Below are 15,858 nucleotides of genomic sequence, written 5' to 3'. Positions count from 1 at the left end.
TCTCTCTCTCTCTCTCTCTCTCTCTCTCTCTCTATCGCTCTCTCTATCGCTCTCTCTCTCTCTCTCTATCGCTCTCTCTCTCTCTCTCTCTCTATCGCTCACTCTCTCTATCGCTCTCTCTCTCTCTATCGCTCTCTCTCTCTCTCTCTCTCTCGCTCTCTCTCTCTATCGCTCTCTCTCTCTCTCTCTCTCTCTAACACACTAACACACACAGAGCCTGCACTGCCATCTACGTATTAAAAAGTAGATGGTGTCTGAGAAGTGATGTCAGTAATATAGGTCTGTCCTTCTATTTACGGCTGATTAATTAGAGCACTGGGAATAAGGCCAGGATAGTGGGTGGGGGGCTGGGGGTGAAGACAGACAGACAGACAGACAGAAAGAGGGAGTGAGCTGGGGGGGGGGTGAGAGAGGGAAAGAGAGGCAGAGTGGGACTACTGTAATGAATAGTTAATCTGTGTGCCAGATACTGAGCCATCAGAGGGGCTGTAGCGACTGACTGGACCAGCTGACTCAGTCTGTGTCTGTGAGACAGAGAAATAAGAAGCACTTCCACTGTCCTCAAACATCTCTCAGATTTACAGGTTTCCCCCTTCAGAGCACGTCGATAAAGACATACTGATACGTGTCGTCATTTTGGTATTACGAGAAAATATCAAGAAGGGAACGACAGGAATGATGAGCGAGCAGAGACTGAGGCAATAACATTCCACATGGGTTACGGTATCCGGCCAATTACCCCACTCTTCCGAGCCGTCCCGGTCGCTGCTCCACCCCCTCTGCTGATCCGGGGGAGGGCTGCAGACTACCACATGCCTCCTCCCATACATGTGGAGTCACCAGCCGCTTCTCTTCACCTGACAGTGAGGACTTTCGCCAGGGGGACGTAGCGCGTGGGAGAATATTCCCGCTATTCCCCCCAGTCCACCCCCCCCCGAACAGGCGCCCCTACCGACCAGAGGAGGCGCTAGTGCAGTGACTAGGACACATACCCACATCCGTCTTCCCACCCTCTGACACGGCCAATTGTGTCTGTAGGGACGCCTGACCAAGCCTGAGGTAACACGGGGATTCAAACCGCTGATCACCGTGTTGGTAGGCAACGGAATAGACCGCTATGCTACCAGGACGCCCCATAAATCTACATTTGCGGCAGGGTTTGAAAATAGTTCCACCCCCCACTTTGCCTCTATTGACCCTGTACATGGTGTTGAGGCTTTGGAATAAAGAGTCTCTTACTGCTCTCCAGAGAGGCAGCCAGCTCCTCCTGCTTCATACTCCTCAGGAAGTGCAGTGTGATCTTCAGAAGTGCCTCCCTGGTGCTCCTCCTCTGCTCCTCTTCCTCTTCCCTCTGTCTCTCTAAGCACTCTGGGTAATCTGAAATCAGAACCTTCTGGAACCCCTTCAGCTCCTTCGTCACAAAAGTGACAAGGTTCTCCTCAAGCAGCTGGAAATGAGTCAGTATATGAATGAAACTTTCATGTTAAAGTCATGGAACAAAACATCAAGCCCATCTGTCACTGATTAAAAACCACTGGTGTGAACAGTGGAGCATGAAGACCATCATGACCACAATGGCTGTTTTTCATTTAATCTGTAGGTGAAGTAAAAGGTGTTGATGTACATTTACACACCATAAATATGGAGTCCAGGTCTGTTTGATGCTCCTGGACAGACTGACCACTGAGAACCTCTGACCTCTCCTGGTGGTCTCTGTGGAGAACACATGACATGTTAGGTCTCTAGACACACACACACACACACACACACACACACACACACACACAGGAGGTTGCAGGTGTTGTGTAGTGATGGATGCAGGTAGAAACACAAGGTGAACACCACTGTAAATACTGATGTGGTTATTAGATGAGATGTTGTGAGAGAAGAAACTGAACCAGCAGAAGGTTCAGACCAATTCCATGTGTCATGACTTGTTACTACCTCTGTCTGTTCAGTAGAGTCTGATAACAACCAAACCATCTGTTCATATCAGCTGTTCAATTCTGACCTCTGTTCAGTAGAGGGGTGTCCATCTTTGAAATCAAGAAATCGTCCTATGGAGTGGTCACTCTTCATGGACACACAGCTGGGTACAGGGGAGTCTGGTCTCTCCTGATGGGTCCTGCTAGAAACAGAGGATGACTATTTAATAAGTCTTGTTCTGAAGATGTATTAAGTAGGTATGGGTCAGAACAGTCGACTACTGTGTCAGCTTTTGTATGTTTAGATGTGAGGTTTTTATCTTGTGTCAGTCCATCAAACTTTATTTGAATCCCATCTTTCATACAGGTTAGTGCAGTTCAAAGTGCTTCACACATGACTGACAAGCCCATAACAACACTCAACAATCTGACACAACCTGACAATAAGGAACATATATACACTTGAATAAAAGCTAGACAAATAAACCAGATAACATAGTTTAAAAGGACAAAACTAAACAAAGACAAGTAAAATCGATAAGATTGATAAAAATATATGATATTAATAATAATAAAATAACAACATAAATACAATCTAATAAGTGAGTAAGATAAAGTAAATCAGTAGATTGTGGATCTTTTATAATGATGTTCCCGATGGATCTGACTAGCTTTTCTCAATCTCTTAAAGTAATTAAATAGATGAGCCAGGTATATGTAGATTAGTGCTACGTCAGTTTGGCAAATGACTTTTCTGAGAGGGAATCGCTGGTTGTTAGTAACCAGCGTGTTACTTGTAGGGACACCTTATGGTCCACATGAAGTTATGGTGCAAATAAAACACATGACTGATAGAACAAGGTGTATACATGCAGCATCTCTTTATTGTGGATGTGTGTAGGCCTGAATAACAATCATAGGTCTCCACTGAAGCAAGTGGGTCCAGGAAAAGTAGAGCCTAATTAATAGAGCTTCCTTGAGACCAACTAGTCACCTATTCACTCAGACAACCTCCCGACTAGTCGACTTGGAACAAACTGACTTTACCATCTTTCTATTTTGTGCCTGTTATAGGAGCCCTTCACATAATGGGTAAATAAAAGAATGTAAATAGGAAAATATGTAATTTGTTACACTGTCACAAAACGAACACTAGATGGCAGTGTTCATAATGTGGTGGTTCAGGTGATAGGCAGCTGTTTTAAGGTCACAGGTTAAAGGAAGTATAGTAAGTGCTCATACGTATCTGGGGAATACATTTCTTACCATAAAGAAGACAATTTAATATTGGAACAAAGACAAAAGTCATTTTGAAATATTGTGGATCACCTTGCCTTCACCAATTCGCCACATCAGCACAATAAATATTGTCAATACTCATCACGCTGTGATAAATGGGAACACACACCCATAAAGAACATATCAGTTGGACATTGTTATTGGACACTTTAAAAGAACAGTTATATCCCTCCCATGCAAGAGGGTAATAAGAACTTTGGTTTTAACTGATTGTCACTATAGATGTGACCATAGACCTCACCTCTGTTCAGTATCTTTGGATGTAAGAGCTATTTCCATACACTGGTCTGTCTTCATGGGTTCACAGCCGGGCGCAGGGGAGTCTGGTCTCTCCTGATGGACTGGGCTTCAACGCAACACAAACAGACGTTTGACTCTGACTGATGATGTCATGATGACATCACTGCTGAGCTCTGAGATGGAGACCAGTCATGGACAGTTAGAGATCCTCATCTTACCTCTTAGGTTTGGTCTGGCTGTCATGTTTCCCAGGCAGAGTGGCTTCAGAGGGAGGACCTCCCTCCTCTTCCTCCTCAGTCAAAGCCATAGCAGAGTGTAGACCTTCACACAAACACACACAACATGCTGTATTAGCTGGACACATTATTACCATAAGCTTTTCATCAGAGGATCAGTTATTTGTAGGCTTGTCATCATTAGTAACATGTCGCATACACACTGAGTGTATAAAATACTAGAAGCACCCGCTGTCTGCATCTAACAGACTGTCCAGAAACATCCAGAAAGAAGGATTTGGAGCCTTGTGGACCATCGAGACCTGGACAGTTGAACAGGTGGGTGTGTTAAAGGGGGTGGATCTCAGTGTTGGAAGGTGGTAGTGTTTTCTACACTCAGTAGATGAACAGTAGATAAAATGTACTTCAGTCAAACTTATCTGGGCTGTCAGAGCAGTTGTGAGACTTCCTGCTTACCTCACCAGCAGAATGAGGAGAGACAACACACTACAACCTGTTGGCTGCTGTTGGTTCTGTCTGGACACCACTGAAAGGAAAACACACAAAACATTCTCATGAAATGTTCATCTCAACACCAAAGTCAGACAGAAATGCTGGAAATCATGACACAATGAATTCCACTGAATGTTCACTTCTGAAAGCAACACATTATGTTGGGTATTGGACCCCGGAAACTGGCTGGTTGGATGATTGACCACTAGAGGGCTCCGGTCAGAGAGCACAGAGTCATCAGTTTGGACATGAAGACGAGAGGCTGCGACATCGAGATACCAGACGATGACACGGCAACCACGGCCACAGAGCAGGTGGAGGCGACTGGGATGCGAGCAGGGTGGCAACGAGTCCAAGGCGCGAAAGGAGGACGTGAAGCTGCACAGCGAGCGAAAGAGAAGCTCCGGGCCTATCGGAGAAAGTAGGATTGGTATCGTTCTGACTGAGTTGAGCTCCATTACAAAAGGCTTTTTCATCACATGCCACGGAGAGAGGTAGGCTATACGGTTGCCGAACGTTGGCCGTGCCTAGACAAGGCTGTAAGGCCTATCCCATGTGATGGGCAAAATGTCAAGTCTAGAGTGGGGCCCTTTCTGAAAAGGATTTCCCCTTCACCTACCAACGGGGACTCGGGGTGGTGTGTGTTTGTGTTTTATATTTGTAGTTTTTTTTTGTTTGGAGCTCTGTGGGAATCTATGGAAAAAGAGTATCAATATGTCTAGATCAGTGTTTCTCAACCCAGTCCTCAAGGAGCCCCTATCCTGCAGATTTTCATTGTAACCCTGCATAGGTAGCCCTGCTTGTACTTACTCGACCAATCATCTCGCAGCACTTAATTATGCAAGGTGTGCAACGTCTGACAAAATTCATTGCTGATTGGTTGAATAACTACAAACAGGTACCTATTCAGGGTTGCAAAGAAAACATGCAGGATAGGGGGTCCTTGAGGACTGGGTTGAGAAACACTGGTCTAGATGGTTCACACTACTAAAATAATGTCACTGAATGTTAATGGTCTAAATATGGTAAAGATGAGGGAAAAGGTTATGATTAAGCTAAAAAAGGAGGATGTACAGATTATATTCCTCCAAGAGACCCATTTAACACAGACAGAGCATGGGAAACTTAAGAAATATGGGTACAGACATTCATATTATAGCTCCTACAAGGAAGGGCGCAGGAGGGGTGTTGCAATTTTAATATCAAACAAAACCCAATTCGATTATGATAGGGAGATGGGAGACAAGGAGGGGAGATATATTATAGTGAAGGGGAGGTTAGAGAACAAACCAGTGACATTGGTAAATATATACGCCCCTCCTGAAAGTGATAAAAGTTTTTTTAAATCTTTGTTTGACGAGATAGCAAACGAGTCAGAGGGGGGGGTCTTAATTTGTGGGGGGAGATTTGAATGTCGTTTTGAATCCCAAAATGGACACGACCAGTCTCAAAAGGACTCAATCACAGGTCACTCGGTTTGTAAATATATCACTGGAAGAGATGGGGATGGATGATGTGTGGAGACAATTGCACCCTCAGGAAAAAGACTATACACATTACTCAGCTGTACATGAAGTTCATTCAAGGATGGACTATTTCCTTATGAGCAAAGTTGATATGTACAGAGTAAAGGAGTGTGGGATTGGAGGGGTGGATATCTCAGATCACAATCCAGTATATTTAGAAATGAATTTGAATCGTAGAGAGCGAAATACGGTTTGGAGGTTTAATGTGGGTCTACTGAATAGTGAGCAGAGTAAGATTATGTTAAAGACGGATATTCGGACATGTCTAGAAAAAAACAGCAATGGGGAAGTAGAGCCAACAATATTTTGGGATGCCATGAAGGCGGTCATAAGGGGAAAGTTAAGAGCGCATTCAGCATTGGTCAAAAAGGCAAGATCAATCATATCCAGAAAGAATACGGACAGGTTAAGAGAACTGGAGAGGCAACAACCTAATGCTCGGATTAAAATAAACGGGAGTTTAACGGACAAGTTCAGTTTGCAGAGGTCGACAAGACAAGGATGCTGTTTGTCTCCCACACTGTTCGCGTTATTCACTGAGCCTTTAGCGGAGGCCATTCGCCAAAATGAAGGAATTAATGGAGTGACAGTGAATGGCACTGTCCACAAGGTGGGGCTATTTGCTGATGATGTCACAGCCTATCTTGAGCAACCACATACATCACTCCCTCAACTAATGAAGCTACTAGAACTATATGGTCATTTATCTGGATATAAAATTAACATCTCAAAAACACAGGTGCTAGTTCTCAATTATACTCCAACCCCAGAATTCAAGGGAAAATTTGACTTTAATTGGAATCTAAACAAAATCAAATATTTGGGAATTTACATTACCAAGGAATTGTCTAAATTACATAAAGCAAATTACGGCAAGATCAACGATGTGATGCAAAAGGATACTGATAGATGGTCCACTCTGCCACTTGACTTCAGCTCAAGAATTGAGACAGTTAGAATGAATATTCTACCAAGGCTTCTTTACCTATTCCAATCGTTGCCTGTAGAGGTGACTCAAGCTCAATTTGATAGGTGGGATAGGACAATATCTAGATTTATTTGGGGAGGGAAGAAGCCCAGAGTAAGGTATGAAACTCTCCAACTCTCAAAGGAAAAGGGAGGTATGGGTTTACCAAATCTAAAAGAATATTTCAAAGCTGCCCAGCTGAGATATGCTGTTGACTGGCGTAGGCAAGATTACATGGCCAAGTGGAAAGTCATGGAAAGGGAATATGGTGGGTACCCTATTCAGAATATTTTGGGAGATAAAGTATACAAGAAAACAAAAACCCACATGGATTCAGTCACATTATTTACACTGGAGTTAAGGTTTAAATTGATTAAAATCAACAAATTACAAGATGAGATACAGTTATTGAGATGGGTACCATATGATAGAGACTTTACTCCAGCGAGGCATGATACAGTTTTCAAATTGTGGGTTAACTGGGGAATCACAGCATGGTGCACTCTAGAGGAAAAAGGGGAGATGGAGAGTTTTCAGGGTATGAAAGACAAGTTTGATTTGGAGAATCATGACTTCTTTAGATATTTACAATTAAGGGATTATTACAACAAACGTATCAGAGGAGGACCCTCCATGGAGGTGAACAGTGTGATTCAAATTATAATTAACGCATATAAAGGGAGAAAATCTAGGACTATATCTGTACTATATCAAGCTCTCACAACTAATAAACACTCAACTACATAGTATATAAAAGAACAATGGGAATTATAATTTGGCACAGAAATTACAGGGGAGGACTGGCAGAATATGTGGAAAGTTCATCAATCCTCCACTAGTTCGCTGATATGGAGGGAATTCTCCTGGAAAAATCTGACACTTTTTTTATTACACCAAAAATCAAAAATAGATACTCCAGCACCAAACCCCTGCTGGAGGAAATGTGGAACAGAGGATGTAGACCACTCGCATATATTTTGGAAATGTAATAAGCTAGCGATGTTTTGGGAGATGGTTCATGATGCAATACAAAAGGTACTGGGATATGACTTCCCTAAGTACTATATGACCCTCTATTTCTGTAATTTTAAAAACGACGATATAGGGCCAAGTGATAGATGTTTGGTTAAGATACTGCTGATTGCTGCTAAGAAGGCAATCACAAGAAAATGGTGGCAGGTGGACGCCCCCACAAGGACAATGGCTGGAAATAATGGAGGACATTCATACAATGGAGAAACTGACTCATCGATTGAGACTTACAGTACCTCGGATGGAAGACCAGTGGGAGAAATGGACATGGTTTAAGGAGCAAACAGGCGACAACATAATTCATGACAACACCTAAGACTGGAAAGTTAGACCCACAGGAAGCTCTTGTAGTCCGTTTTTTGTGTGTTTTTTTTTGTTTGTTTTGAGTTGCCCTGTTGGGCTTGTGTGCAAGTAAATGTAGATAATTCAATGTTTACTCCTGAATACGGATGCCATGTTTGTATTGACCTAAAAACTTTCAATAAAAACTAAAGTGATGGAAAAAAAACCCAAAAAAGCGGCTTAGACGTCTTTAACGTGGTCCCAAACACGGCTGTGTCAACAGTTGCTCACTCTGACAATGTGTTGAACAGATGCATCAGATATTAAGAGTCGAGTCAAACAGCAGAGCGAGTGTGGAAAAGTCCAGTCACACTTACATTATTCTGGTTGTCCGCGAAATGAAGCAGGGAGGCGTCGAAAGCAGCAACAGAGACCCACTCAAACCAAGCTGCGCAAGAAAATTCCACTGAGACTGTTGTGTTGTTGTGAAATACATCCACTTTGACTCCTCCTGCTGCTAAACACTTCTGCTGTGAGGCGTGAAAGTGAAAGTAAATCTAACAAAGACAGAAAAAGAAAAAAAAGGGAGAGAGGGAGATTTGGAAAAGTACTGTGGCGAACGTAGAAGCAACGACGAAGGTAACTTTGCAGCCCCTTTATTGAACTCACACAAACAAGCACTTACAGAAATGTGACGCAATACATGGGGGTGATCTACTCGAACAACAAAGTTGTTCAGGGTTTCAGTCACAAGGTTACACAACACAACAGAATGATGTAGCACACTTGATAAGAATGACACTTGCAAGGGCTGGTGTTTTTGTTGTTTTACTCCATCAATATTTGCAGCACACTTGATAAGAATGACACTTGCAAGGGCTGGTGTTTTTGTTGTTTTACTCCATCAATATTTGCAGCACACTTGATAAGAATGACACTTACAAGGGCTGGTGTTTTTGTTGTTTTACTCCATCAATATTTGCAGCACACTTGATAAGAATGACACTTACAAGGGCTGGTGTTTTTGTTGTTTTACTCCATCTGTCAAATAGACATTACAGAGGACACGTTTTCAGAGCATGACTCACTATACGAAAGGCAACACTCATCTGACGATTCTACCCGAATGCCCCAGAGTGTACCGCGAGAGCCAGCACTACGTCACACAGGTTAGAAGCAATTAACCTGCAGTGCCCTCCTGTGGCGAGAACCGGCTATCACAACAACACAGCAGACAATTCTCCTCTTTACTAGTAGTGAGTGGTCAATAAAGGGAAGTATATGAAATAGAAGGTAAGTATATAGAATAGAAGGTAAGTATATAAAATAGAAGGTAAGTATATAAAATAAAAAATAGATGGGGGGCTACTAAATCCCAAGTACCCCACACTCTCCCCTCAAAAAGATAATGGCGTCTCGACATAACAAATCTACCAGTCCACATTGCATAACTTTTAATTGAAAAGATAGGTTATTACTAAGCAGGAGTCAATCTGGATACTGTACTGTAATCAGTCATAACATATAACACACATCTCCTATTAATGGTATATGTTTGCAGTAAATAATGTGCACTTGAATCCACTGCTTCTTCCGTCTTGAGGCCGGGGAGCTATAGTATCCGACTAAAAGCAAATAGCTTTGTAATAGTAATATCCCTGGTGGTAACAGGTGTGTTCTAAAACACTAATGCTACAGTAACTCTATGTCTGGTGATCACAGGACAACTAAAATCACAATAGCTATAACAATTGTAACATGTCAAAAGTTATATATATATATATATTTTTTTTTTAAATTTATTTATTTATACTGACTTGTCTGATTTGCTTATCTACCGGACACACTAGGCTGTCCTAGTCTGTGATAAGTAAACACTGGTGTAGGTTTTCTATTTCTCAAACAGAAACAGTAGAAACTGCATTTTAAATTGCATTATAGCATGTATTCACTCTTTGGGGCAAAAATAAGAGCTTTCAGTTGTAACTTAGATATAGTTAACAGAACAGAATATGTATTCAGTAACTTTCAGATATATGTAACAAAACAGAATAAGTATTCAGTAACTTTCAGATATATGTAGCAAAACAGAATATGTATTCAGTAACTCAGATATATGTAACAACACAGAATATGTATTCAGTAACTTTCAGATATATGTAACAACAGAATTTTTATGCAGTAACTTTTAACAATGCAAACGGGAGCGAGATCTCTTATTAAAATACAATAAATTACACTTGTGAAACAGATGTAATTAGAGAAAAAAAGTCATGTTACCCTTTATAGTTTAGGTAGATAAAGGTCTCAGTCACATGTGAGTAAAATAATCCTATTTCCATAAATGTCATAGGATCTTTTTTTAAAGATATTTTATTTTCACGGACCCCTTGCAATTACACCACGGACCACTAGGGGTCCGCGGACCCCCGGTTGAGAAAAACTGGTCTAGACACCTCAATGTGTCACCGAGTAACTTATATTAAAACGGCGGACTAGCCCTTTAAGGTTCTAAAATATGGTGTATTAGCCCTTTAAAGTTATATACCAGGGGTCGGGAACCTTTTTGACTGGGAGAGCCATAAAAGCCAAACATTTCTAAATATATTTCATTGAGAGCCATATAGTATTTTTAACGTATAATAAATTAAATATGTCTTACTTTTAATGCGACTTCTGGTGCTGCATGGTTTTGCTGATGGCCTTGTAGTCTGGTTCATACGTGGTGAGGTTGAGCTTCATGCAGGCGTTGAGGCTTCCATCAGTTAAACGTGAGCGTAGGTTGGTCTTAATGTTCCTCATATGCGAGAAAGACTGTTCACATGCATATGTAGAGCCAAACATGGTCAATACGGCAATACTCACACGCTGCATTGTGTGGTATGTCACAGGAAGCTCGTTCCAAGTTTTAAGAATCAGCTGGTCTTCAGGTTGAAGATTTTTAATTTCTGTCCACTTGTGTTCCCTCGCCAGCTCTGCTCGCTGTCGCGCAAGACTTTCCAACTCTCCATTAAGTGACTTGAACTTACTCATCCACATGTCTGATGCCTTCAGGTCAGCAACTTCCAGCTCAAAGTCTCCGATAGAGACCCCGGGGATGCATGTCAGGTCGATTTTGTCCACTGCACACTCATGTGGATGAGTGATGAACTTGAAAAGACCAGTGCGCGCACGAAATTCTCCAAAACGTGCTTTGAATGACTGCAGGAGATTGAACGTAAAGCCAGCTAGCTGCTGGAGATCCAGATGTTGAGTGGAGTCACTTGCTAAGCATGCATCTCTAAATTGTTGCAGTCTTTCAAAGTGCAGAAGACGACCTGTTTCAATGTCCCTGAGAAAGACACCCAGCTTGCTTTCAAATGCAAACACTGCTTGTTGAAGGGATGAGATTGTATTTCCAATACCTTGCATTTTCACATTGAGCTGGTTCAGATGGCCAGTTATGTCCACGAGATAGTGAAACTGCAGGAGCCAGTCAGTGTTGTCTAGCTCAGGATGCTTGACGCCTTTCATTTCAAGAAAAGTCCGGATTTCACTCAGGCAAGCTGCAAAACGGCTGAGCACCTTCCCCCTTGACAACCAACGCACGTTGCTGTGTAAAAGCAGACCGGGATAATGATTCCCAACTTCTTCTAACAGAGCTTTAAACTGGCGATCATTTAAAGCTCGGGCAACAATAAAGTTGACCACTCGAATGACCAGCGACATCACCTCACCAAGCTCCTGGCCACACGTCTGAGCGCAAAGCGCCTCCTGGTGCAGGATGCAATGAAAACTTAGGATGGCTCTCTTTTCATGTTCACGGAGAAGCGCTGCAAATCCTTTGTTCTTCCCCAACATACAGGGTGCACCATCAGTACAGACAGAAATAAGTTTATCCATCGGTAGTTTTTTTTCTTTAGCAAACTCCATGAAAGACATGAATAAATCCTCTCCTCTTGTTGTCCCTTTCATTGGCAAAACAGCCAAGCTTTCCTCACGCAGTGTGTCACCTGCAGCACACCTGGCAATGATACTGCACTGAGATAGATGGCTAACGTCTGTTGACTCATCTAACGCGAGAGAAAAGTATGTCCCGGCATTTATGTCTTAATTTGTGTTTCCTCGACTTGATTTGCCATCATGATGCTACGATCGTGCACAGTTCTTGCTGACAGGGGCATGTCTTTTATTCGTTTGATTATCTTGTCTTTATTTGGGAAGTCATCAAACAGTTCAATGGCCACATCAAGCATGAATGTTTTGGCATACTCGCCATCTGTGAATGACTTTCCATTCCTTACTATTGCCAAAGCCCCCGCAAAGCTAGCGGAATTCCCGTCACCTTGCTTGGTCCACACACGTAGTTGCTGCTGACTCGTCTGCACTCTCCGCTGTAGCTCCTCGCATGCCCTTTTCCTGCTGTCCCCCGCTGGATATTTCCATGCAAATGAAGCATGGTGCGTATCGAAGTGCCGCTTTATATTTGACCGTTTCATCAATGCAATTTTATCATTGCATATTAGACATACCGCAGATCCTGCTCTCTCCACAAATGCAAATTCCTCTGTCCACGCAGCCTGGAATGCACGGTAATCATCGTCTTTTTTTTCTTTTCGCCATCTTTTCCGTTACAAGGGTTGAAGCGGATAAACTAGTTGGCTATCTGATAAAATTGATTTCTTCACCTTTACAATGACCCGGACATGCTCGCGAGCCATTGGTTCCCGACCCGACCCACGGGTGACCCGTGACCCGTGAAATTTATCTTCAAAACTAATTTCTGTTTGCTTTAAAATGACACAGTATTATTAAGAAATATCACAAGTATTTTAAAATCAGTTCCAAACTGATTTTTTTGAAAAAAAAATAATTTTCAACTCAAAATTGTCTGGGAGCCATATGCCGTCACCGGAAGAGCCATATATGGCTCGCGAGCCATAGGTTCCCGACCGCTGTTATATACTATGGTCTACACAGCTCTGGGTGTCACTAGGTTACTTCCATAGTCTAGACACCACAGGAATAAACACATATGAATAATCCACACTCACACAGGTACATAGAATTATATATACAAATGTACTATGAGTAATAATTATTAGAATGAATTAAACTAATAAGCCTCAATGGCTAACAAGCATCTGCATTCATATACACACAAATGAATCAGACCAACACATTAGCATACAGCTCAACAACCCTATAAATAAGCCGGCAATAAAAATAAAAGAAAGTCAACCCCCCAGTTGCAGGCCTGTTTCTTTATCGGGTACGTTGGGACCCTAACCAGCCCTCTTTGCTCCCCTTGGGAGCCCGCACATCCAGCTTGTACTCACAAAGAATGCTCCTCTTCGTCTCGCGCTTCCCGCCGCAGCGCAGCAGCGAACGTCAGGCCGGCAGGCGATATTATGAACCCTACATAGGCCTCGCCAAAATCCCGTTTCTGGCTTTGTCACGTGTGCGCCACCGTAGCAACGCGAAAATATGTTGTTATGGGGTTAGCGCTCATCAAGGAAACGCTGTACACCCACAATTTAACCTGTCTAAGTTATCCACAATCAACATTAACGTTTTTAACTCAATCTTTGCTTGCTCCACGTTTGAGCATAGGATACTTCACCCCTTATCATGACTACAAACAAAACGAGCTCCTATATTGTAGTAATATGACTTTTACAAGTCTTACACATTAGCGCCACCTTCAGCTCTTGCACATTAGCGCCACCCTCAGGAAGATGACATATTTGACTCTGTCGTGATGTAATACTCAATGTAACCTTTTAGCTGGGGTTCATTCTGATTCTTTGTCTCATCAAGCCTCAAATGCATCACAATTATAATACCAATAACGTATCCAAGGAGCAGAGGCAGACCTTGTAACCTAAATTGTTAGGTTAGTCAACTTAAGGCTATTCTTTCCCTCACAATCATAATTTCAACCCCATGGTTCACTTTTTAGACGACTCATAAGTTATGTAACTTAATATTTTGATTATTTTTAATCAAAACCAAAAATAATCTAGACTTCCTGCTTAATTTCGTTTTCAGGGCAAACACTTAAATCATAAGACAAACATCCTAGTCATGTCTTTCATTTCATTTACCAGAAAGTTTACATTTTCTACTATTAGCCTAGGCCTATAGTGTATAGTGCACAGTGTTGTATAAAGAAGGCCTGCTGAAAAGCTATAGGCTACTTGGGTAAAAGTAATGAAGTATCAGACATCGAAACTACTCAGCGAGGGGAAGTTCATCTGGAGTGCGCGTTTTGGCATGTTAAACCTCACTTTCCTTCACAAAGTCAACTCTACTTGTGCAGTAAGTTAGCTAGCTGGTAAATAGTGAGATTGCTTTTTATACACAGGTAACAACTTACTGATCAGCTTTCTTAAATGTGAGAAAGTCTATTTATTAGATATATGTTCATTTTCAGACAACTAACGTTACTTACCTCCGTTCTGTTGTTGACAGCCAGCAGTCCAAAATTACAAAAGCAGCCAGCTGTCCAAAATTGCGAAAAATACAAAATTACAAAATTGAAGGTAGCTAACGTTAGCTTTGCTTCGCACCGAGTTGATAGTTGATTGTTTCCTTAGCAACGCAGCGGAAATCCGGCGTCCGTTCGCGAGATTTGGGACAGGGTACGGGATTTTGGCGAGGGCTATGTAGGGTTCATAATATCGCGGCCGGCAGCCATCCTAGCTAACTGGCTAGTTAGCCGTTAGCACCATCTCACGGTAGAACCGTGCGCTCGCCTCGGCAGCACAACACGGCAACAGACGACTCCTTCTGCGTTCCTCGATGGTCGCATGAACCCACCACTACACTGTACTGATAACGTTACTTCGCTAAACTAGAAGACGGCCCGACTCACTGTGGGGAGAGCCCCTCACCGCATCCCGTCCATTCGCCCGTCTTGTTGTGCTAGCAACGAACACCGACTGGCTAGCTCGCTCCGTAACGTCGCTGGGTCCACATATGGGACTGACGAGTAGTCCGTTTGTCTCCCCAGTCCACACAAACAGTTCCCGGGATGGGTCTCGGTCAGACACCCGCACACGTCACTGTTCACTAAACTTCAATGACATTTCTCTCCCCGCAAAATAGCATAAAACAACTCGACATCACACTGCTCCGTTTGGCTCACACAAGGGACGAGAGACCTACTTTCTCTCCCCGTTCAGTCTGCTCGCGCTGACGTTCCCCGCTGCTCTCTCAACCAATCACATTCAAGGTAAGTTATTCTCTCCACAGCCAACCAATCACATTCAAGGTAACTTATTCTCTCCACAGCAAACCAATCACATTCTAGGTAAGTTATTCTCTCCACAGCCAACCAATCACAACAATGGTAAGTTTTCAATAATAAAAGTAAATGCATTTCACATTGGTAAACAACTGTTTTGCAGAACAATATCAACAATATAATATATTCATATTCAAAAGGTAAACAAAATAACAAACAGGCCAAACTCTTATCTAGTAGTGCAGTAATATATCTAAGGCCTATAATTTAACCACAGGGTTACATATATAGTTCTCAATTTCTATACTTACAGCAGGAAAGAATGGCTTATTATTTAAACATTTGCTTTTATGGATGTGACATTTTGCACAAAATAAAAAAAAGATTTATTGAATAAAACTTATTTTTACTTTCAATATTCGTGTCATGGAAACCAAACAATACATGTTCCCATTAAAGGTAAAAGTATTACAGACTTTAGACATAATAAAAATATTTAGTTCCTTCCAAAGTGTTCTGGAAGAGGTGCACACTTCCAGCTACCACATGTCCTCATCTATAAACCTTCTCATCCGCAACAGTAGAAATGAAAGTAGATGTTTATATTGCAGTGATGAGAGTAATAACATGC

General features: G+C 42.2%; 1 protein-coding gene across 8 annotated transcripts in view; it reads right to left on the bottom strand.

Annotated features, from left to right (window-relative positions):
• LOC130125946 (uncharacterized) overlaps nucleotides 1-8,618 on the bottom strand; it is a 29,453-nt gene extending 20,835 nt beyond the window's left edge. For 3 of the 8 annotated variants that reach the window (XR_008811701.1, XR_008811700.1, XM_056295315.1), the window contains exons 1-7: nucleotides 8,377-8,618; nucleotides 4,157-4,226; nucleotides 3,683-3,785; nucleotides 3,466-3,570; nucleotides 2,012-2,128; nucleotides 1,635-1,713; nucleotides 1,240-1,447 (exon numbers count right to left, since the gene is read on the bottom strand). Coding sequence is in view for 6 of the 8 variants with exons in the window: in XM_056295315.1 (XP_056151290.1) it covers nucleotides 1,240-1,447; nucleotides 1,635-1,713; nucleotides 2,012-2,128; nucleotides 3,466-3,570; nucleotides 3,683-3,771 (598 nt within the window). In the remaining 2 variants the exon portion in view is untranslated. Of the gene's footprint in view, nucleotides 1-1,239; nucleotides 1,448-1,634; nucleotides 1,714-2,011; nucleotides 2,129-3,465; nucleotides 3,571-3,682; nucleotides 3,786-4,156; nucleotides 4,227-7,106; nucleotides 7,190-7,953; nucleotides 7,987-8,376 lie in introns of those variants that run through there. The other 5 variants (XM_056295316.1, XM_056295319.1, XM_056295317.1 and 2 more) reach the window with 5 other exon arrangements.
• Nucleotides 8,619-15,858: the final 7,240 nt, after the last annotated feature.

This window comes from Lampris incognitus, chromosome 16, assembly GCF_029633865.1.
Source record: "Lampris incognitus isolate fLamInc1 chromosome 16, fLamInc1.hap2, whole genome shotgun sequence".
NCBI classification, from domain to species: Eukaryota; Metazoa; Chordata; class Actinopteri; order Lampriformes; family Lampridae; genus Lampris; species Lampris incognitus.
The sequence above is the reverse complement of the archived record's forward strand: the minus strand, read 5'-3'. Positions and strand labels throughout refer to the sequence as shown.